Source organism: Centroberyx affinis, unplaced genomic scaffold (genome assembly GCF_046629955.1).
Source record: "Centroberyx affinis isolate AG114_WGS23_722 - 3 ecotype Tasmania unplaced genomic scaffold, CSIRO-AGI_Caff_v1 ptg001680l_1, whole genome shotgun sequence".
Classification (NCBI taxonomy): Eukaryota; Metazoa; Chordata; class Actinopteri; order Beryciformes; family Berycidae; genus Centroberyx; species Centroberyx affinis.
Genome location: NW_027280100.1, coordinates 126,403 through 151,565, shown reverse-complemented (window position 1 = coordinate 151,565; position 25,163 = coordinate 126,403). Strand labels below are relative to the sequence as shown.

At 40.2% G+C, this 25,163-nt stretch overlaps 2 protein-coding genes across 3 annotated transcripts; one reads left to right on the top strand and one right to left on the bottom strand.

Annotated features, from left to right (window-relative positions):
• Positions 1-1,035: 1,035 nt before the first annotated feature.
• LOC139651544 (septin-10-like) lies at positions 1,036-12,630 on the bottom strand. Of its 2 annotated transcripts, XR_011695725.1 has the most exons (11): positions 12,495-12,630; positions 11,448-11,562; positions 10,227-10,422; positions 9,604-9,790; positions 7,226-7,387; positions 6,460-6,556; positions 5,494-5,662; positions 4,443-4,575; positions 4,073-4,260; positions 1,242-2,653; positions 1,055-1,194 (listed from the first exon to the last, which is right to left on the bottom strand). XR_011695725.1 is itself a non-coding variant. In XM_071528498.1 (10 exons), exons 1-10 carry the CDS (start codon positions 12,525-12,527, stop codon positions 2,638-2,640), a joined length of 1,296 nt encoding a protein of 431 aa, XP_071384599.1. In that variant the 5' UTR covers positions 12,528-12,630; the 3' UTR covers positions 1,036-2,637. The 2 variants fall into 2 exon arrangements, 1 of the variants encoding a protein (XP_071384599.1); XM_071528498.1 differs by having other exon boundaries at positions 1,036-2,653.
• Positions 12,631-13,155: 525 nt separating this feature from the next.
• On the top strand, positions 13,156-17,825 carry LOC139651543 (ankyrin repeat domain-containing protein SOWAHC-like). The gene has a single exon (XM_071528497.1). It carries the CDS (start codon positions 13,331-13,333, stop codon positions 15,125-15,127), a length of 1,797 nt encoding a protein of 598 aa, XP_071384598.1. The 5' UTR covers positions 13,156-13,330; the 3' UTR covers positions 15,128-17,825.
• The last annotated feature ends 7,338 nt before the right edge of the window (positions 17,826-25,163 follow it).

The window sequence follows — 25,163 nt, the reverse complement described above, 5'->3', positions numbered from 1 at the left end:
TGTACTTTTACTTAAGTAAGATTTTGAATGCAGGACTTTTACTTGTAATGGAGTATCTTTACATTGTTGTATTGCTACTTTTACTTAAGTAAAAGATCGCAGTACTTCTTCCACCACTGAATGTAATATAATGTCCCCCTAGATGGGTTGAAAACTGCCGGATAATGTAATCACATGACAGTATTTATTAACCAGCATTGATTACTTCAGAAGGGATGTAACACAGTATAATGTGTATTCACCTCCTGCATTCAGGCTTTTTTTCTAGACTATTGATAATTACAAACAGGCAAAATAGATGATTAAACACACAGAAGTATAATTTTGGTTACCCTCTGTAGTTACTATTTAGAGTAGCTAGTAAGTTGGTGGTATTTACTGTAGTGCAAATTATAGGTCCGTTTTTAAGTTTGCAATCACCACATGTAAACAACCCTTATGCAGCTTTTATTACAGTTACATGTGTTGTTTAGAATGTGTGATACATAGTCGATCTCATGGAAGAGCTCAGTCAAAGATAAACTGAACAAAGCCAGTTGTACTGTAGGACTAGTTTTAAATGTGGTTTTCTTTTTCAGTATCATCATCAAGGTGAAGCAGCATGAGGAATTCTTCCCTGCTTTCCACTCTCTGGTCATGGAACTGTTACAGACTCTGGGTAAATACACCGTGTCTTGCCGCCGTGGTTTTTCTAGGTCCTGAAAATGATGCAGTACTTTATCTCATTGCTTTTCTTTTTGCTCCTTCTTTCTTTCAGGAGTCAGTCATCTGGATGACATTGTTCCAGCTCTGAGGTCTTTGAAATTACAGGCGCAGTGATGGTGCCAGTTTCAGATTTAATTGTGTGCTGTGCATTTTGATGAATGATTGTGGAGTGTTATGATCGTTTTTTTTTATGAGTCAACTTTGATTATATTATGAATGAGTTATGGGTAAAGCTGTATAAAAATGTGCAACAGTGGGAGAATAAAGAACAAGGCAAAGAGGTTCATATTGCAAAGTCATGCTTTTTTATTGTGAATAAAAACCATATCAGACACCTATCTGTGTCCGTCTACTCTAAGTTAAATATAAGCTTACAGTTATAGTTAAAATACTGCATAAAATTTCCCCAACAATGTTATAAAACATAAATGGCAGTAAGAGAACTCATGTAACAGCCAAGTGAGGAATGTGACTTGACTTTAGTGTTACCTTAACACTAAATATTACACATGCATACATCTTGACTTTAGTGTTACTTTAACACACACATACATAAAACAGACTTGTGGCACCACACATAAAAAGGCACTTGAGATAAGTAAGGAAAGAACATGATCATCTCACTCAAAACAAAGTGCATATAATGGCTGGAATAGAGCAAGTGCTGGGAGAACAATAGTGTAAGAGGATTAGTGAAATAAATGCAAAATTGATTTGGTGAACACAAACATCATAAATGCAACCTTTATAATTAAAGCTGGAAATATTACACATGCATACATCTGAGAGAAACAAAAGAAAAACATCTACATCGATAATGCTGCCCAATATTTCTACAAACCCGAATCATCGTACCTATTTGGCTGTTACAGCTTAACACCTTGTTCGCCTGAAATAGAAGCGTAATACAGAACTCTGCTGAAAATCCAACTTCAGCTGAGTGGGAAATATCTGAGTGGGAATGCTGATCTGAAATCACTTACCAAATCAGATTTATAGACAGCTAAAAGAGCAGGACTGATCCAATATCAGCATTCATCCCTTGAAATGCTTTGAATCAGAGGTCAGATCCTGAACCTTTGGCCTCCTCTAGCTGTAGCAGCAAAATGTATACAGTACACAGGGTTAGGGATTAAAGACTTAAATTAAAGATTAAATGCATATATAGAATATAGCTGCAGCCCATGATTTATATGCTATTCAATGATTCTTATGGGCTAGACCCCGCCCACTTTCACCAATCATAACCAAACTTTATATTTTGACTAGTACATAGTCCTAGAGCATGTGAAATCTCATGCAAATCTCCATGAGTGGATTAAGAAATACATTTTTGTTGTGCTCCCTATGGGCCGTTTTCAGGATGCCATTGCAGTCTTGCTTGCCGGCCTCTCTTTGACACCTATACCAAGCTTTGTGTTTAGTGTTCATTGGTTGATGGCAGCCATATTAGTGTATTTCCATCCCTTCTGCATGTGTCCCAAATTTGGTGTTAATTGGTCAAAAAACTGAACGAGCCGTAGGGGGAAAAACCTCATAAGCATAAAAAACTCATAAAGCAAATCAGATCTACGGCAGAGTTATGGCCTTTCAAAGATGACAGTTTTTTTATCTTTTAATTATAGCACCACCATCTAGAGGATTGGGGTCATTTTTTTTTATACAAGCCACCACCAATATCTATCATTTTGCCAAATTTCATAATTCTGGTATATACCATCTCACAGGAAATTGCGAAAATTCTAGGAAAACGAGGAATATAACAAACCAGCAAAAACAAAAGGGTTTCAGCCCTACGGACTTGAAGCCCTAAATATATAGAGAAGCATCTCATATGACAATTACCATATAGCTACAGACACCGTATAACCACTGCTACAATTGCATATTTAAGTATCATTGGACAGTGGAGTTTTGGTCCTCTTCATTCCGTCACATGAATCCAGCACTATGGAAAGGAATAAATAAAATGAGTATGATTCAAGAAAGAAATGCATGAGTAAATTTCCTACGACTACTCAAAAACACAGAAAGAATACATTTAAGATGGAGAAGACAGTTGGGTTCAACCACTATGAATTTGAAGGTCGATACCAATATTTTTTAGATTCAAACTGTTCGTAAAATATTTTGTACCGCTATATCTTTAAATGTTACTGTTCACATTTTCCCCAAAATTGGAAGTTTTTCCCCAGAATTGTGTTCTTGTCATGGTGGAAAAGCCTCTGAAACAGCATTCAGTCCATCATGGGACACTAAAACTCTCCACTGTAACTCAGGATGGTGATACAATAACTACGACCCAGTCCACAGAATATGTATGAATTGAGTGGACTACTGGACACACTGAGGCAAACTGCTGCCAGTCCACCTAGTATAGTGATCTTACTATCAATCTGAAGTTTAAATCAGTATTACTATCAAAGTGTGGCAAGTTTGAAAAGGAACTTGTTAAAAGGACATTTCCTAAGTTTATCTTCCACAAGCTTCATGATTGCTACATAATCTTTGGGAGGTGATAAAGGTAATGCTGATCAGGTTGAAACATCCCTTTAAACAACAATAAATCATTACTACATTCATTTGGAGACATGTATATGCATATACAGTACTGTGCAAAAGTCTTAGGCACCCTAGATTTTTTATATAAATTTCTTAGAAGTCTTAGATGTTTATTTGTTTTCTGCATTAGTGTGTCAGTAGACTGCTGGTTATTGTAATTTTTTGATATTCAGAGACTTTTCATTTTATTAGTTTTGAAAGCATATTCGCTTTATGGATTTCTTTGACATATGCCTAAGACTTTTGCACAGTACTGTATATACGAGTACGGATGTAATTAAAGTTTGACAAAATTTTGTGATACAAATTTTTGACAAAATTTTGTTTATTTGGGGATGAAATTGGTCTTTATTTTATTTTAACTAGCATTACAAATGCCTTTAAAAGTTTTAAATTCAACTTGCACCACCTGTTTATGGTTTGCACTTTTATTTTTGTTTTCCCCCATAAATAAAATGGGATTTCTTTCAGTCATAATTGCCTTCATTCTGATTTTACTCAAAATATTGTGATAATATCAAACCAGTAAACCCAGTATTGTGTATATATCTTACAAGAAGCAACAGGGTTTATGGGTTTACGTCTCTATCATGGTCTCATTTGTTTACACTCATTATAACAAGGTATCACAATTAATCTCACAAAGATATACTGATGTTTAAAAATGCTACACATAGCGCCTTTAATTGCATATAAATACAATGAATCCCTTTAAATACAATAAATACTGCGTTTCAAGTCATATTTTACAGTAATTCAGTCATACCAGATAGAAAAGATAGATAAACGTGTGTGTGTGTCTTACTTCTTGCGGTCTTTGTCCTTTTTCAGGTTGCTGCTGTTGGTGTTGAAGGTCTGGCCTTGGAGCAGCTCGGCGGCGGCCTTCTTTTTGCCGAAGATGTTGATCTCGTCCTCCTGCAGCCGCCTCTTCTCGTCCAGCTTGGCCTTCTCCTCCTGGTGCATCCTCTTCAGCTGCTCAAACTTGTTCTGCAGCTGGAGGTGGAGGACAGGGCGGGAAGTTTGTCGTTTTGATAACTGGAACCTAACGAAACCCGACTTCCGGATCGATCCAGGAGACAACGTACTCAAACTACTTGCTACGTACAGATGTTCTCAGAAATTTTCCAGAGTTACAGTACATAACAGGCTTGAAAAGTTTGTGCGGCAGACTCTACCTCTCTCTCCTTCTCCTTCAGCTCCATCTCTTTTTCCTTCACCCGCTGGACGAACGACTGCCTCATCTCCTCCTCCTTCCGCTGGAGTTCAACCTGGAACTCCTGACGCTTGGATTCATAGGTTTCCTGGAGGCTGATGACACACACACACACACACACACACAGATCAGTAACATAGGTGTAGGTCAAGAGGGCGAGGAGCAAGATTTCTAACTGTATTATGAGTCACATGTGCCATAATTGACCGTCTGAGACATTGGGGTTGGTATTACAGATGCAACACTAAACTGGTTCAACTCCTACTTCCACTATACCAGTGGTTCTCAACGTGGGGTCCGGGGACCACCGGGGGTCCTTGAGGGCATCCCAGGGGGTCCCCAGCAAATTGATGAAGCGTTAAACTTCATTATTTCATTTACAAGAACAATTATAGAATGTAGGAGACTGACTATTTTGATCATAGTTTCACTGTTATCTCTCTCTCTACAATACAGATAGCCATTGAGTTCTGGACAAAATCATATCTAACAATAAAAATATTCTCAGATTTGGGTCCGAGGGACAAAATCGCATCAAATGGGGGTCCGTGGCCCTAATGTGGACTAAATTAGGGTCCTTGATATGAAAAAGGTTGAGAACCACTGCACTATACTACTATCATTATTATGATTACTAATATTAACATATGAAAAAAGGTGGGAGACAGGACTTTCACAAGGCAGATTCTGACAATATATACAAAAACGTGTCTCTCACTTTTTTCCGCCTATTTACAATTATTGCTTAACATATTATTTTCTTTACTCCATCAGCAGAAGTTTCCTCCGACTGGATTTCAGTATTAATAAACATAAAGAAAGTGATTCACTTAGAAACAATTCAGCAGCATGACTAGTTTTTTTATACATTGTCAGAATCTGCTTTGTTGGCGTTTATGTGCTAGAAGTGTGATTTTTCAGACTGTTCCTCCACATCCGTCAGTGAGATGTGTGGGGATATCGGAGGACGTTATGTGACTTTGTGTTGTAGTAAGCTCGAGTACGGCCGGTACCTGACTGGTTTACTCTCGGGGTCTGTATCTCGGAAGCCCATCTCTTCCAGCTTGCAGCGGCGGTAGAGTTCGTAGTGTCGCGTGTGAGTTTGCTCCCGCAGGTCCTCCATGTTGACGCAGATCAGCATCTCCCTCAGCTTGACAAAATCGCAGTGGTTCTCGTTCTCCACTGAGAGGGAAAAACCCAAAAACACATTTTCTTGCACCTCCTGGCGTGTTGTACCGAAGCGAAAGATGGCATAGCGGGAGATGGAGGGAGTTTTTGATAGGGTGAACAGCTAGTAATGTGCATATCCAAAACTGCACCTGGACACTTTCTGTACATATGTATGACCTTTTGCATATGAATATGACTCACCTTTTGCACTTTATGTACATAAGCTGTCAATTCACATTATTTGTTGAGAATTTTACATTGTGTGCCACAGGTCAAATTTGGCGGATTGCCACTGGCATGAGATAGAGGCTACCAATTGTCTCCACTATGGTGCCATTGGTTTACAGTAATTATACCAAGGTTAGGGCTGAACGATTTTGAAAAAATATCTAATTGCGATTATTTTGACTGATATTGCAATTGCGATATGATTTGCGATATAAGAGGGAATTATCATTTTTTTTCATTATTCTCATTTTCATTGAAAAACGTATTAAAATGATTATGGTGTGATTTTTGTGGGGATCTGTACCAAACAAAGATGTTTTCTTAAGTCTGTAGAATATGATGTGTAGGCCAGGACATCTCTGCAGCACCACAATATTTCATTTAAAATGATATTTTGACACATTTCACCTTTAACAAATATTGTGCCTCCTGCGATTTGAAAATTGCAGTAGGCCATATTGCGATTTTGATAAAATTTTGATTAATTGTTCAGCCCTAACCAAGGTATCACAATTAATTTGACAATCATATTGATGTTTAAAAATTCTACATCTTCAATAAGTAAGACATAAAACCTTTACCTTGCACCACGCCCCAAGGGTACTGGCGTGCTTTCACCATCTTATTCCCAATCTTCACCTCCTCTGTGCTCCCAACAACAGCAAAGGGCAGGATACCCTGGGAGAGGTTAAGTGTTTACATTGTCATGAAGAAGTTACATTGCGGGGAAAGAGACATGACCCACGCACAACATCCCAGTAAGTCATAGTAACTCTAACTAGTACAAGCAGTAAGTTTCACCGGGAGATGTACTCAAATCGAATAAATAACTTTTACACAAAAAATTATCCTCATGGACTTCATTCGCTCCATTTTTCTATTTGGTCAGTAAAAGGTAAAAACCTTTGCACTTGTGCACATTTTGCACATCATGTATAGTAAGCTGTAACATTCACATATTTGTCTTCTGCATATTTACATATTCTCTCATTTAATTGCACTATCAATATTTCAGAATTTCTCATTTCTGACTGCATATATTTGTTTTTTTGTAAATTTTTGTCATTTCCATACTTTTCACTTCTTGAAATGCTGGAATTGTTGACTGTGTTATATTTAACACCCCTATTTGCTCTATTTTTATTCATGCTCTATATTTCTTTGCTTTATCCTATGACTGTTTGCTGCTGCAACAAGCCAATTTTCCCACACAGATTATTAAAATTTAATCTAATGTTTTGGACGACTTGCAATTGAATTCAGCTCTGGATGATTGAATATATGATTGCGATGCTGGTAGAGCTTCAAAGAGGGACAGGGTTGTTTTTTTGGGTAATTGGTACTCACATTCATGGCAGAGTTGATGCTGGACACCGTCTCATCGTCTGTGGGGAACTGGTAGATCTGGACACCATTGCTGACCAGCTCACTCATGATCTTTAGCTTGAATTTGTGGAGCTCGCTCTTGGAGATTGTGTCGGCTTTGGCAATGACCGGTATGATGTTGACCTGTGGTGGAATCAAAGATCAACAGTCAGTCTTCTTCTAATTTTGTTTACAATATAAAAAAAACATTCCAGAGTGTAAAGAAAAAATAAATAGGCTTTATGTGTTATATAATTAGATTCCAAACAAAAATGACAAAAATGAGCAAAGTAAATAATTTGCAAATATACTCTATTTTTGTTAGGGTGTTTCTGTTTTGTTTTGTTTTGGGTGCAACGTTGGTAAGGTAATATCATAGTCCCATTATACGCCTTCCTAACATTGCCTCTGCCTCCCTCCATTGGTGCAAAACATACATTTTCAGTATTTCTACTCCCCAAAACAACATTCCTGAGATTCTTTTTTGTATTTTGTTGCCAAAATAGATAATTTGACAAATGAGCTGCAGTGTCACATACACAAATTTGAGTATTTGAACCAAACTTAGAAACACTGTTTGTTGAGGTGGGCCCATAGACTGTAAAAAAGATGGACGTAGTGAGTGTGACATCACCCATAGGTTTCTGCAGGGCCGTTTTGAAGCCAAAAGATTGAGTTTATGACTGCCATAATAGCACATGATCGGCAACCTGTCAATCACCAGGTGCCTAGGCCCCCTATTAAAAAGGAGTGGAGTGTCTACCCAAAGGACTACAGTTACATCCCTGACCTCCAGAGATACAGGGCCATCTCTGCAACAGTGTCCTTTTTTGCACTACCACTAGGAGTCAGCAAAATCAACAAATTTCAAATCTTACATACAGAGTAAAGACCCCAAATCCCGTTATAGAGAGTGTGTCTGAAATTGGACACCACTCTTTTGTCATGTTTAGCCTTTAACACTGATGTTGAAAAAGTGTCTGATAAAAAAAAATGTGCAGGCTGGCAGAATTTAGGAATCCACCAGACACAATGCCCAGCGGATCAAAAAGTTTCAGAATTTCCCACGCTGCTGGTGACATAATCCTTCACACCCTTTTCTTCCCGTGAAATGACAGTGAAACATCAAACCAACACTTTGGGAGGGACTTCTCTAGTTGTTAGGCTCCTGTGCTGACTCAGCCCACTGCTATGTCGGACTTGTTCAGTCCTGTTTCTGCATGACTAGAAAGCAACCAATCCCCGTTTCCCACTGCCATACAACTCTATACAAAGGATTCACCAATAATCAATGAATCATTGAATAAACAAGCAAACCAATGATAGTTCATGTCCATCCTGTTTGTTCCTAGGTAACTAAACGTTCCTGTCAGTTCATATTTACTCATCAATGCTAAACTGATTTGTGCAAGAAGCAACATGCACTATCGGTCAACAGGTGGCATTGCTGCAAAGCTAAGTTGACAGTGCTGTTATTGCAGTCTTCCTTTCTGTCCGATGTATTAAACCAAATGTACTAAATAGGGTTAATCTGATATGGTTTTTTGAGGGCCAATGCAGATATATTTGGATTTACCTGCTAAAAACGTCCCCAAAATTCAAAGCGTTCCTGCAGGAATCTTATTCTTGTTCTTCTTAGTGCTGACATGCCAGCGTAATTTAGACATAACAGATCACAGGACACTAAAACTCTCCATTGGAATGCAGGAGGTTAAAGGTGGCAGTATAGTAGAAATGAAATATTATTTGGAGTGTTTGCCCAGGCAAAATGGACGGTTTGTGACCAAAGCAAAGTGTCACATTGGCTTTGATTGCCGCAGTGAACACATGTTTCCGCCTAATTTTCCCTTGTTTACATCACATTCCTCTTTCTTCTGCTCATTTCCAAGACTAGTGCAGTGCCCGTTCAAAACATGCCTGTTCGGAACGGGCTGATTGCTTGGCCTCCTGTATTGCTGCTTGCAGCTTTCTCGAGAACCGCTCATCCAAACAACTTAACACTCGACACTGCATGTCCTTGGGTCCCCAGCAATACACCCGCCAAGTGTGAAGTAGATCGGACGAACGGTTCTCGAGATATGCGAAGGACACACATACAGACAGAGATTCCTTGCCTTATAGTATGATGAATCAGTTTGAGGCTAGAATTACTGAAGTTGTGAGAGGATAGGTGCATTCATATGACCACACAAGCAGGGACTATAACACCTAAGACACCAAGAAGATTTGCATTACAAACACTTGACTAGCACAAGAAAAAAAAGCTTAATTTTACGAGTACGAGTTTAAGAGTAGGCAGTAAAAAAAACAAAAGCTGTGGATGTGGAAAAAGTGTGAGTTTGATACGTTGACCATCTCACCTTGCTGTCCAGTTTCTTCATGGTCACCAGGTCCAGAGATTTGAGGGAGTGTCCCGAGGGCGAGATGAAGTACAGGCAAGCGTGGATGCGCGAGTCATGGTAGTTGTGCAGGGAGCGCTTGATCTTCAGTTCCTCTTGCAGGTAGGATTCGAACTGCGTGTCGATGTAGTCCACAATGTGCTGGTAACTGGACGCAACATTGAAATAGAAAAGTTGCGAACACAGTTATTGACTTAGCCCCCACCCCTTTTTTGGTCAAAAAAGAGAGGAAACAGTCTGGTATTATCGATATTGGCCTAAAAACCTGGATTGGATATTGAATTTAAATGCTAACATTGTCATCCGATCCATGATAATCCATCCGATCCATCTTATAACAGGTTATGAGTTCAAATATATAACTATGCTGCTAAAACTTCATTTGAAGGTTTTAAAGTGACCTGGAATAATGAAACTAAAATGACATAATTCAGTCATGTTGAAGGTTACATGTTTGTCTCCGTCTCCTAACATGACTTTCACTGTTTTTTAAAAGGATAAGAATGATCTCACATGGCTTTTTAAACAGCTTTGTAGTCATTACAGAAGAGTTGGTCTCAGGGAAAAAACATCTCCTCACATACCTCTCCTGCTTGTTCATCTGATCCCCAAAGCCCACCGTGTTGACGATGGTGAGCTTCAGGCGGACGTTGCCCTCCTGCAGGTCGTAGGTCTTCGCCGAGAGCTTCACGTTCGGTTCGAAGTGGGACGACTCAAAGTTCTCGAAGTTCGTGTTGAACAGCGTGTTCATCAGAGTCGATTTGCCGATACCGGTTTCACCTACGAGTCGGAGTAGAGGTGGAATTACATTAAGGAGAGCCCCGATACGTGCCGTTCCCGTTTTGTAGGTATGGAGGGAACGCCACGCCAAATTCCATTCGAAAATCTACAAATTGAATGTGGCTTTGCTTATGGGCAAAGGTACATGCCACATAGAATATGACTCAAAAACTTTGCTTAAAGGTCCCATATTCTACACTTTTGTTTTATTGTATGTCTTGAGGTCTGTTGATTGAGTGATTGATTGAGTGATTGATAATTTTTATTTCGAACATGTAAAAAATAAAAAAAAAACATAAAAACAAAACAAGAATAACAATAAGATGAAATAAACAATAAACCTATACAACAAACTTAATAAACAAATTCTCATAAACAACATAATAAACAACTGTCAAAAACCGTTTGTGTGGTGTCATGTACCAAAAACACCCTCAATCCATTTTTACGCGTTCATTTTCCAGCATCTCTCAAGAACAGGCCGTTTCTGTTACTGTGTCTTTAAGGCTCATTAATATGAACGACCCTCTGTTCTGATTGGCTAACCGTTTTAAGAGTGAAACGTGAGACACCGCAGCCCGGCAGCTACAGGTAGGGAAAACTCTCTGGTAAATAAACATTGGCAACGGCTCAACCGCTTAGAAAAAAACGCTTTGTTAGTCTATTATTTCTTACAAAAATGATAATGAGCGAAACTTTGTGACGCCACAAAGTTACGGAAGTCCAAACGGCTCGTTTAGAGGCTCGCTTTTCTAATATGGATTGTGTGGATTTAGTTGGCAACCGTGCGTTTTGATACTTTAACCATGTTTAGATAGACCATCCAACTCCTTTATAATCAAAGAGACAAGAGAAATCTAAACCGTTTTCCACAACATGGGAGCTTTAATCATTATGTTATTCTGGTAAATTCAGAATACATATAATCCACCCAAGCAGCACTTCAGTTCATCTTAAGTACATCTCATTCACCATCTGTAGGCTTCAGTGTCTAAACATCATAGAAAAACAATGATGATGCTCACCAATACAGAGGATGTTGAAGCAGAAGCCCTGACATGTTGATTTGTTGACCAGTTGGTGGGGGAGACTGTCGAAGCCAACATGACCAGAGAGGGAAAGGGGGCGGGCAGCTGTGTCCTGTACCCAGACAAGTCATGATCTGTATGAAGTACAGCAAATATATACAGAAATATACTCTATACTGTCCTGTGTAGCTGGGTATCAGACAGTTAATGTACTTTGTTCCACATCCCTAGTAACATCCTAAGCTCTAGTAACATATGCCCCAACACCAGCCTTTCTTGTATGGAGAGAACCTGACGCCAAACTCAGTTCAAAATTGTCATTGTTGCCTTGCTTGACGGCATACTGGGAATAAAAGGGAAAGCAATTCTAAAAGTTGACATAGCATTGAAAAAAAAACCACTTCACGTAATGAATTTATGCCGAATTGAAGAGTGGCTCGCATTTATTTCTAACAAGTTGATGTCATGTTATACAGGTAATGAGATAGTTTTGCAACATTAAACTTTGCATATTTTTGAATGGAGTTCGTCGCGGCGTCCTCTCCACACAAGAGAAAGGTTAATGCATACTGTGCTATGTTCTGCACTGATTTCTCACAAAGACGGGGGCACAGACGGTGGGCGACGGTCATTGGAAGACTGACCATAAAACAATTCTACAACGGAATAACTTTTTATTGAAAGAACTTTTATGAAATACAGTAGTGTAAAACAAAAACGTAAAGATAATAACGTTTTTAGCAACAAGGCGACTTGTTAGGCATGATAGACAATATATTTAATGAAGAATGAGCTTGTGCGGTTGGTTATCACACTTAATACTACAAAATAAAGGCTAGGTCTACAGAACTCGTCAAAAAGGATGTTAAGCTTCAGTTACCAGTGGTGGAAACGTTACATATAATCGAGCAAGCTAACGTTACATGGCTAACTATGTGGCTAATTAGTGGGATACCTTGCCTAACGTTATATCTGGCTTTCTAACTAGTTTGCTAGCCTAGGGAAAAAGCAAAGGAATATTCTCAATAAAAGTCGAGTAGTTACCCCTTGTCCCTGCGCAGGATCTGACGGATTCATCTTTCCTACTATGGATTCTCGTTAATTGTACGTAACAACAAAATAAGTAGCCAGATGTTTATCAACTAGCGTCTATAAGAGTTTGAAACAAACTTTCCTCTCCTTCTTCTTCGTTTAGGGAATTCTGCGGTTTAGGTGCTTCAAGGCATATTACCCATTACCGCCCTCCACCGGTCAGAGTCACGACATTACAAACTTTCTTGCTCATGATGGAGAGCTGACTTTTGGAGGTGGCAAGACAAAAATACCAACTCTTAGAGATTAATAATTTATAATTCCTTTCAAAATTGTTTATATGTACACATTTACACTTAGGTATTAGTCAAAAAGATTTGAAATCAGTCAGTACTTTGTAATGTCAGGCAGAAAATGCACGTTTTCAATCCCGCACCACCCCCATACAATAAATGGCACGGTCCATTTTGGGGGCTTTGAAACTAATACCATTTTGGCTCCGAGATGAGGCTTTCCCCGTATACGTATAGACCTACTTGGGTCCAAAATGGCGCCTTAAGTGTCACAGTTTCCTGCGCTTTGGTTGCTAGGCGGCAGAGAACGCCTAAACGCTAGAAATAAAACGCAGGGAAAGGTTATCACTCGCACTTGTCCTCGTCTGCCATCATAAACGGTTCTACCGCATTCATTTCTGCGCCAAGGGCGATTCGTTGGATAGTCCAGTATGGGACGGGACGGCCCGAATGCCTGTTTATATGTTACATTGATTATTTTTAACGTTATCCTATAGTTAGTAGGCTTAAGTGAGTGTATTTAGTTGAAACATAGATGCGTTTATATTCATTGAAATGGCCACCAAGTGCACCCAAGAAGCGATTCTGGATTTTCTAACGGAGAGAGGGGGCAGAGTGAAAAACACGGATTTAATTGACCATTTTAAAGCCCTGTTCCCGGACGACCCGGGGAGGAAGGCGGTTATCCGGGAGAAATTTAAGAGCTATGTCGACAACGTTGCCTTCGTCAAAGCGGAGAGCGGAGTTAAATTTGTCTGTCTGAAGAAAAAGTTTCGGGGTTCGGTGACGTCCGCGGAGAGAGAAAACGCTCGCGTTGGCGCCGAGCCAGTGCGAGTCTGTGCTGCAGGCGGCGAAGTGCAACAAGAAATATCACCTGGCTCAGGTTACGGAAATGACAGTGAGGTGAGGCTGCCGCATGTTTTTCCCTCTGAGACCATTTCGGCCGAGAGAACAGACGAGAAAAGTAACTATCATGCGTTTGTTTGTGTAGTTGAGGAAGTGGCAGATAGCTCAAGTGAGATGGGGATCAGACTGAGCTCTCAAGGTGGGAAGAGTGAATCCAAGGAGGAGTGCATTCAGACACCGCCTGAGATCCCACAGATCGCAGTGATTGAAGCTTCGCCTCTCCCAGCAGCTGCAGATGGATCCATGTTCGCCCTGCCTGGACCTATAGGCCTACAAACTGGTACTTCAGGACAGGTAGACACATGTGTTGGACTGAATCCCAGAGTCTCAGCTGACAGACCGGTTGAGAGTGAGTCTGTTTCACTAGATGTGTCACATGGGAGCCTGAACGAAGCTGACCAGATGGGTGTTAACGTGGTGAGCAGGCGGCGAAACTCCAGAGGATCACAGCACAGGTTGCTGCCGGGCCAGCCGGGGTCGGACGATGGGGAGGAGGACGAGGAGGGGCAGTCGGACTCGCGCAGTCTGTCCGGGAGCGATGGGAACGGCACCCCGAAAGGCAGCCGGAAACACTTCATCGAGTCCATGATGAACAGCTCGCCCCAGGTGAGGCGCAGCATGGTGTTGCGCAACTCGGTTTACCTGTCTTCCAGGTACCAGGACTCGTCGAGGAGCGACAGCGACTCGGCTTCCTTGGTGTCCTGCAACCTGGAGGACGACGGGGCCTCCGTCACCCTGGACCCGCTGGAGCACGAGTGGATGATGTGCGCCTCGGACGGGGCGTGGGACAGCCTGTACCGCCTCCTCGCCACGGAGCCCGGCCTCGTCCTGAAGAAGGACTTCGTCACGGGGTTCACCTGCCTGCACTGGGCCGCCAAGCACGGCAAGCCCGAGCTGCTGGCGCTGATCATCAATTTCGCCAAGCAGCGCGGCGTGCCCGTCGACGTGGACGTCCGGTCCAGCACCGGCTACACGCCCCTGCACCTGGCCGCCATGCACAACCACATGGAGGTGGTGAAGCTCCTGGTGGGCGCCTACGACGCCGACGTGGAGATCAGGGACTACAGCGGGAAGAAGGCCAGCCAGTATCTCACCGACGGCGCGACGGCGGACATACGGGACATCATCGGGGCGTACGAGAGCTCGGAATCCGACCGCGCGGACGCCAGGGACGGCGGGGCCCGCTGGAGGTTCTCCAAGGTTCTCCAGTCTAACCTGAGGCCCCTCAGGCTCCTCAGCCACGGCGAGGGCGACTCGGCGGACGGGGAGGGCCGTCCCAGGCAGAAACCCCTCAGGAGGAAATCGTCGCTGAGCAGGATGAGGCAGAAGATCCGGTTTAGGACGTCGCAGATCGTGCACAGCGCGTCGTTCCGTGACACAGAAGAGCTGGAGGTCTCTTTGAAAGGCTCGTTTAAGTCCAGACCCAAGTCAAATCTGTTTGGGTGAGGTACAGGAATGATAGTGGTAACAACCTATCTTACAGAATACAGAAACACTGAGCCAAAGTAACTATGGTTTGGAGCCAGGGTTCGACTGATATGGAATTTTGAAGGCCAATACCAATACAGATATTTTTGGAATGAAGCTGCTGATAGCTGATATTTTGTCTAAAGTATCTTTTGACCATTTTCATGGCAAGAAAATCTCCATAATTAAAGTGTTTCCCCCAGAATTATATTCTTGACAGGGTGGAAAAGCCTTTAAAGATGGGGCAAAAAAACTCTGACAATAATAATGAAACTAGTGTTGAATCCAATCAAAATATCCCATTAGAATCAATTCAGGTTAAGGGCTTCCCACCAACAACTGCTGTAATAAATATATAATCAAACAAACTGTGTCATATCAGAGGTGGACGAAACTGACTGGACCATATCTAGTGTTTTCTTTTTTAAATGAAAGGCCAATGTTTGTCTCTGAAATCTAAACGCACAAGAAGTAGTCACTGCTGTTTGCCTTTCGAGTGCAGAATTAGCCCGACATAGCCTCTTAACTCCCCAACCAAGAACCTTCAGTGTCTTATTTAAGACCTTAACTTCAGCTTAAAATGTAGGTGTGCCAGTGCAACACAAGAAGAGACTTGTCTATTAGAGAAAAGGTTGTTCTAGATGATGATATATGATGATGTTGTCAAGGGTTTAGAAGAACGAAAGGGGCAAAAGTGACATTTTTCTAAATACTTCATATATTATTCAAAACATAACATAGGAATTCATACTTGATATCCTATAAAAAGTTATTAAGTGCAGTTATGCCCCGTTTGCACCAAATTGTATCTAAGGGTTTCTTTTGGATTCTCCCCTTTTATTTAATTTTGTTTATCATTACAAATGTGTTCTTTTTGACCATCAGATGTATAATATCCAATGATATATAATACTCATTGTCTGCCAAAATTCCACTTATGCTCCTTTGGGACCAAACCTTTGTAATGTTAGTATCAGTATGAGCTAGGCCAAAACATTTGGGAAAAGAACCCAGATTAGATGTTCAAAATGTGGATGGTGACATTCCTTCTGATGTGACTTCAGATCGGCCTGTTTCCCTTTATCCGTCCATGACAGACGCTAAAGCCTCTTGTCCTTGAGTCTGTAATCTGGATCACTGTAGGCAGATTTCTGTGTCACAAGGTTGTAGGAGAGCAAGCAAATGGCATTTAGTGCTAGCAGGGTTCCCACTAGACTCGGAATGTCTGTAAAATCATGGAATTTTGAGAGTCCGGACAGGGAAAGTTAAGGGATTTGATCAATTATCTGGGGGAAAGTCAGGGAATTTGATCAATTCTCCAGGAAAGTCAGAATTTGATCAGTTCTCTGGTGAAGTCAGAATTCTATCAATTCTCTGGGACAGTCATGAGAATTTGATCAATTCTCTGGGAAAAGCTCTCTCCAGATGGCATTAGTATAACCAGGGGAATTCTGGTCATTGGTAATTTTTACTTTTTACTTTACAGGACCCCAGGAATATTATCCCGTCCACAAACATGTCGGTCATTTTCTCAGATTAACCCAGTAACCATTGTGGCTGAAATGACCAACTGTATTTTGAGATAACTCTGATGTTCTGGGGGTCAATTTCCAATTTGTGCACCTGCCATGTGGATTACAAGAGCCGTATAACCAGTATTACTCTTTACAATCATACAGAGGCACTTGAAGAATGTTTTGCTTGTTTTTCTGTACTGTGGGTGACGTGTGCCATGTCCCTGTATTACCCTCCAGTAAATCTACCGCCCAGATGACTGACTGAAATTACCAATGTGCATGGGTAGAATCAAATTATGGACCTTTCCTGGCAACACTAATGCTTTCTAGAGAGGGCTGAAGTCAGGGGATTTGATCAATTCTCTGGTGAAGTCAGGGAATCTCAAGGAATTTTACAAATGGGTCACTTTATGTATTTTCCAACCTGTTTGACACATTCATTCCATTAGAATGCTGAAAAACAGCATTACCAAACCAGAAAGTCATGGAAGTGCTCCAACTTGGTAATAGAAATTAGCAATTTTACATAATTTGGATCATTTTGCTTCTTGTCATTCAGATCTGATTCACTGGAAGCAGCTAGAGAGAGGTTGTTGACTTTCTGTGAACCTTTAGACTTTATCGAGGGTAATTTCCCATGTTCTGACATTTTTGATGTTGTGCAAATCCAGCGATGGGTTTGTATCCACGCTCTGGCTCTTATTTTGTCAGTGCTGGAAAAGTGGGGGATTTTTCAGAGTGGATCATCTCGCTCGCTCGCATCTGTCGAGTGTTTCCATATAAAGAAGCCAAGACTGTCGCCCTGTCATTATGGTACCCAGTTCATCGCAGTGCAACCTCAAGTTTAAACCTCAAACATAAGGCCAAGCAACTTTTTTTTCCTGTTTGCTATTAATATTTGCTCTGCATTTACACGTTACTATTTTGACTGAAAGTCTAATATCCTTTACTTCACTTTAATGAATTAGCTGAACACTTACAAAACCACTACTTGTTTGTCAGTGGAACTGGGTTGGACAGACCTAAAGCACCTTTTCATTGTAGACCGGGTAGCGCTTGAAGAACATATCATTAGATGTCAGCCTGAAATTGCTGTATTATATTGTAGGTTAAGTCTTAACAGTCATAAATACAGTGTAATGTGGTACTTTTTATGTAGTCTACTGTATGTTTCTTTCCCCATTTCTATGTATCTCTGACTTATTTGGCATAGAATACAATGCACAATGTACTACCTTGACAAAAATAGCTGTTAGATTTTTAGTTGCACATTATACTCTGTTACATAATATGAATCTGCACTTTTAAAGGGTTGGAACCAATAGTAAATATATGAGCTTTTTTCAGTACCTGGGTGTTCGGGAGGGACATTTTAATGGTGTGTTCTTTATAAACTGTGGCTTATCCAGGGATAGGCTTAACAGACTGTATTAAATAAACAATACCATCATTGCACTTATATAAAGTACCATGTCTTATTTCTGTCTTCTTGTTAGCTGCATGAGAATATGTTATGTATCCTAAAACACTTTCTTATTTTTTTCGTCATTATCTAAATCTTTTCAGTAATGTGAACCTTGAAACCTCCAGAGCACATTCACAATATTGTGCAATTGTTGGCTGATCGACTAGACCCCCAGCTTCAGCTTATGCAATACAGCTATGACAACCACAGTGCTGAATCAAAAGGAACGGATCAGAACAATGCTACTTTTGTCAAAGAACTGTGAGAGCTAATAACATAAGAGGCTTTTCTCCATATTTTCAAATAACCGGTTAACCTCTGAGCAACAGCATGATCTGTCCATTCATATTAATTCAAATTCAAACTAAATGCAGGCTGCTGACACCTGTTGAATATGATTTGGTTGCAGGGGGTCCCTTTCTGAGAAGATTTTTTTGTTGTTAGATATGATTTAGTACAGAAGAGCACAGTTGCTTGAGATAACAGTGGTGACAGTGAAACCTCTAATCAAAGTTATTCTTATACATTCTCTCATTGTGCTAATGAGATGAAATAAAAGGCTGTAGCAATCGGTTTTTAAACCTGTTAATGTAAAAAATGTACACTATATTGTTACATTAACCAGCGTTTATGACCTCATAAGGGTGTAACTGATGATGTAATAATAATGCAACAACTTTAGTTACTACATTCTTCTTATTCTGATGAGTTGTTACATTATTAGTCAATATTATTATTACAGTATCAATTAAAAGTATGTTACACCCCTTTTGAGGTAATAAATGCCAGTGAATGTGTGACTACTGTAATACTGAGGTTCTCGTAGGGGTTCCATGGATCCTTGAGGGGGTTTCCAGGGGTGCTTGTGGGGATCCTTGGGTTCCAGGGTCCATGAGGGGGCTCTAGGGGTCCTTGAGGGGGTTCCAATGGCCCATGAGGGGGCTCCTGTGGCCCTTGAGGAGGTTCTAGGGGTCCATGAGGGGTTCCAGGGATCCTTGAGGAGGTTCTAGGGGTCTTTGAAGGGGTTCCAGGGGTCCTTGAGGGGATTCCAGGGATTCTTGAAGGGGTTCCAGGGGTCCTTGAGGGAATTCCAGGGATTCTTGAAGGGGTTCCAGGGGGTCCTTGAGGGGGTTCCAGGGATTCTTGAAGGGGTTCCAGGGGTCCTTGAGGGGGTCCTTGGGTTCTAGGGGTCCTTGAGGGGTTCAAGGGATCCTTGAAGGGGTTCCAGGGGTCCTTGAGGAGGTTCTAGGGGTCTTTGAGGGGGTTCCAGGGGTCCTTGAGGGGGTTCCAGAGGTCCTTGAAGGGATTCCAGGGGTCCCTGTGGGGGTTCAAGGGGGTCTCCAGCAAATGAGGAAAAGCTTAATTTCACTACAATTCACTAAAAATCATCCCAATCAGAGAATGCATAAGCACGAATATTCTAGTTAGAGGTTTCACTCTCACCACTATTATTTCTCCATGTACAGTGTAGACAGTTACATGGTTCAACACTAAATCACCAACAAAAAGATCCTATATGGGTCTCCAGGACAAAATCAAATGGGGTCCATGGCTTATTTGAGGGATCTGTGACATGAAAATGTTCGAGAACCCCTGACATAAAATAATCAAGACGTGGACATCAGTCTGAATATGTTGTGAGAGCGCCCACTAGATGGCGATGTAGGTCAGGGATTATCATGAAATCTCCATGAAGCTTGGACTCCACCAGAAGCATCCTCTCGTATTACTGTGTCTTTTTTTGCATCATCAGAGGTGGATCATACAGATTCCGCACAGGGAAAGGAGGATAATCTATGGCTAATGGGAGTTTGCCTTGTGAATGAATCATCAATTCTCCCATGCGGCATTAAATTCCCAGTAGGCTGACCTTCACATAGTCAAAGACACCTCCTTGTTGGGTCGAATTACATCTAATCACATTTCTCCCCTCTGCTGAATTGAACGTAATCAATCTCAGCCAGAGTCGACATGTTTCCTCTGAAGGTCAACAGTCGTTTCTCACAACTGGACACAAGTTCCTGGTGTTTTAATACACCGGAAGCAGGGAATTTCTTCTTCAAGCCTTTCCCTGTCCATCATCTGACTTGTGTGTTCGTGAAGGGGAACACAGCAGCCCGGTTTTGACTCGTAAGTCTCCGGGCTTGCGGAGTTTCGGCCGGACCAGACACGAAACGCATTGAAGTGTCTGCTCGCAAATGTTCCGCTGTCACACATGATGTATCTATCTGGTCCCAGGATTAGCCTCCGTACGCCAAATCCTATTTTCCTGTCTAGGGGAGCTGTCTTGACATATCCACCGGGGCACACTCCATTTGGAGAGTAAAAGCACAGATTTGTCAGGGTTATTTCTCAGGATCAATTCGCTTTACGGGCCAGGCGTGTCACTTAGCGGTAGAAAGGACAAGCTTTGAATCTTACAATTTAAATATCTGTTTTCAAAATGCCCTTGTGTTTTTTTTACCCAACACTCACTTCCTGTACAAACCGGAGTGGTTTGATTTTCAAAATTCCACGAGGAAATAGTCGTTATAATTACATTTAGATAGTAATATGTTTATTGTTCCATGATATATAAATGTTGGATGGACCATAGAACGCATTTTATGAAGACCAGGGTAAATACATGAGTGTTTGATATATCCTTCCTTGCATATAATATGTTCACTTTTAAGGCAATGCAAGTGTCCACAAGGATAAATCAAACACACCTCTAGAATTCCAATTACATTTCTCTCCAGGTTTGCCATCATGCCATTTTGCAAGCGACAGGACATGATGCCTCTACTCTCAGTGTGATTTCACGGGAATCATGCTGTCCCCATTTACATCTAATCACTGCATTTCGCCATCCCGTTCTTTTCATTCCTTGTTACAATAGCACAACAGCTAATACCAATCAGCCCAGGCGACGGGGTCACTCATCTCTTTTCAATATAACTGATGCTGAGAGCTCATCTCATCACAGAACAGGGGGGGGGAGGGGCTTTGATAATGGTGGCTGTTTGGGTGATGGAGATTAATCACTGCAATCTAACACACTTAACCTGGGCAAGCCTCACTTACCAGTGAGTAAGTATCCAGCTTGGACAACCCTATGTTTTCCAGATTGGAGTTTTACATCTACAAACATTTGAGGGAGGCAGAAATGATCTCATTGGTTGAGTTAATCCTCAATAGATGAAGCAAAAGAACAATTTTTTCAGAGCGCAAGTTAGCTAAGTGGCAAACTTGAACGGTGAAGGAAGGAAATATAAATGGCAATGACTTTTCATTAATTTATGACTGATTCATGTTGAATCAGCAGCTAGCTAACTAGCTTACCTAGATAGCTATAGGGTAGTATGGCTAGTTGGAACTTGGCAGGTCAGCTAGGCTAACTAGCTAACCTACAGCTCTGGAAAAAATTAACTATTTATAGGTATGTGTTTGAGTAAAATGAACATTTTTGTTTTATTCTATAAACTACTGGGTTAGGGTTAGTATTAGTATTAGTATTGTGTTGTTTAAAAATGAATATTAACTTGTTTTCTTTGCATTATTCGAGGTCTGAAAACACTGCATCTTTTGTTATTTTGACCAGTTGTCATTTTCTGCAAATAAATGCTCTAAATGACAATATTTTTATTTGGAATTTGTGAGAAATGTTGTCAGTAGTTTATAGAATAAAACAAAAATGTTCAATTTACTCAAACACATACCTATAAATAGTAAAACCAGAGAAACTGATAATTTTGCAGTGGTCTCTTAATTTTTTCCAGAGCTGTAGATGTCTTAGTGTGACTAGATTGCATTTTTTCAGTCAGCTTAGCACATGTGAAAAATGTATTTGAGTTCTGAGTTTAAAGCCAGAATTCTGACTCTGACTAAAGTGAGAATTGCGATTGCAGTGCGATTCATTAGGAGAACATAATCATACCAACTACAGGAAACAACCCCAAAACACACACATACTGTATGTGACAGCCAGCAGTTCCTCATGCTTGGAAAACCTAGCATAACAAAATGAAGTCTGGACTGATGCTCATATTCAGCTATTTGTTCATGTGTTCTTAACTGGTATGAAGACCAGAGAAGAAGAGCGCGGACAAGTCCATCATGCTTAGCTAAAGTCACAGGAACTGGAATCAGAAACAAACTTTTCCACTGTGGTGGTTGGCTCCACCCATTGAGGTTTAACTCAACCAATGACATTATTTCTGCCTCCAAGAAATCTTTATAGAACTAAAACTCCAATCCACCTATATTTCAGTCAGTCTGTTTACCATCAGTCAATCAGCACCATTAAAAGTGTCCAATTTTGGCTCTACAGTTGATGTCTTGGCATTTATATTCTGACAAAATAGATTTACTGGAGTTTGTGAGAAAATGATCGGCTGGGACTCTCAAAGGCAATTTGTTTATTACTGATTTACATGTTCTTTTCAAAAGCAATACATCTTTCTCAATCCATTACACAAGGTCAACATAATAATCTTAAATAGACTGAATTCACATGACGCTATAAATCAAGAAATATTGGAAAAAAGGCATCATTCACAGTGATCATGGTGTGCAATATAATCAACAATAAATTAGACAATTTTCTTGGATAACAATTTCCAACTGAAATGTGTACATCTATCAGGGTAATACTGACACATATTGATAATAATAGACCAGGGGATGTTTTTGAGACAAGACAATGTCTTTTACATGAACTCTTTTATACAAATACTTGAACAGAAAGTATGACAATATCTTGTCAACATGGTCAGTAACACGCATATTAATTACTGGACGGACAGAGGGAAATTTAGCTACATGAAAGTATGTGCAAATGCAGTTCTTGATAATTACATTTAAAAATAATGAAAATGATTTGTCTTTGATTCAACCAATCATTGAACAATAACACTCAAATTTCTCAATAATACATAAATTAGACTTTTCGCCTGCAATACACAGATCCAAAATTCTTTAAAGTCATTGTACGTAACCATCTGAAAAATATTTCTCTACATAAATGTATGAAAATACATAGCCAAAATTAACATAATCCAAAAATTAAAAGATAATTTGTAACCACAGGCTTTTTCAATGTTGGTGACATTTTTGCCTTTCACAGTGCAGAAGAGATGGCACACACATCCTTTTGGCAACATTTTGGTTTGTCGGCCAAAGCCAGTGCCATCACAGTAGTGGGGCTCTTTTTTTCTGATACGCTACATAATATTATAATGGAAATGCTAGTTTATGATAGTAATGTAAAAATACATTTTAATAAGGGTAAAACAAGGGCAAGCCTCATGATATTTAAAGGGAAAATTCACCCTAAAACAGAATCCACTTCTGCTATTGCTATGATTTTGGACAGCTCTAAGGTTAGACTGAGCTAATATTGGTCTTTTATTAAAAATCTGATCTGGTCCAGTCAGTGTCACCCACCTCTGATATGATGGAAATAATGCAATTTTTTTTTTATCACATACTTTTTTCTAACATGATTTTTTTTTTTTTCTAACATGATATTTTGATTGGATTGGTTGTTCATATTCATGCATCTAGACTGAACCGTCCAGTATCACAGCCATAACATACGTGAATTGCCAATGAGAGTGTATTTTCCCTTCAATGAATCCTTATTGACAGTGTAATCAGAAAGAGCTACAGAATACCAGCATTACACACACATCGTCTGTGACTCTGAGCGATACATAAACAGCTCTAACCTCCTAGAAACTGGGAAGAGTGCCAGGTATTTGTAGGCTTAAAGAGGCACTGCTAAGGCATTTGCATGTCAGTGTTTTTCTCATGTGCTCAGATTGTCTGTAATTATTAGCCACTTAAACACAGAGAAGCTGCACGACCAGAAGAGCTTGGCATGGTACCAATAGAAATGTGAAAATCTATCTCTTTTGGTTTGCTAACATAGTTATGTCTTTAATCATAACAACAATATTTGGCACATGGAGAACTCTGTACGTATGTAATGACAAAGGTTTTTCCTCCTAACTGTATTTGTATTTTTCTTGTAGAAAAACAAAAGGTAAGAGGTGTCAATTATTGATGCCACATAAATTAAACCATCTCTCTATATAACAGTAATTATCAACAGCTGAGGCAGTAGCTTGCAGTTTGTGCTGTGTAGATGTAAATGGGTTGGTTTGAGGGCTGAACGATTTTGAAAAGATATCTAATTGCGATTATTTTGACTGATATTGCAATTGCAATATGATTTGCGATATTAGAGGGAATAATAATTTTTACATCATTATTCTCATTTTCATTGAAAAACGTATTAAAAGGATTATGGTGTGATTTTTGCGGGGATCTGTACCAAACAAAGATGTTTTCTTAAGTCTGAAGAATATGATGTGTAGGCCAGGACATCTCTGCAGCACCACAATATTTCATTTAAAATGGTATTTTGACACACATTTCACCTTTAACAAATATTGCGCCTCCTGCGATTTGAAAATTGCAGTAGGCCATATTGCGATTTCGATAAAATTTCGATTAATTGTTCAGCCCGAGTTGGTTTGGGATGGATTTATGTGAAAGGTAAAATTCTTACCCCCAAGCAGACTCTTGTATCATTAGTTTGAAGAGAAACACCCATTTTCTACTGTTTTTGGGCCTGTCATGATGTTAGCTTTATTGACTCCGAAAGAAATACACCACGTTTTTGGATGATTGTCCCGTTGGTCAACTTATACGTTAAGTGATGATAACATAAGACACCAAAATCATCCAAGTGTTTCTGGTAGATCATTGGCTCTGGTGCGTCATGATTTATCATACACTTGTTGAGTGATAGGCTCCATTCTAACACTTTAGCACAGTGATTCTCAACCTTTTTCATATCAAGGACCCCTAAATTTAGAACAAATTAAGGCCACGGACCCCTATTTGTTGAGATTTTATCTCTCGGACCTGTTAGATATGATTTTGTCCAGAATTCCATGACTATCTGTATTGTAGGCAGAGATAACAGTGAAACTATGATTAAAACAGTCATTCTTCTACATTCTCTAGTTGTGTTAACTTCTTG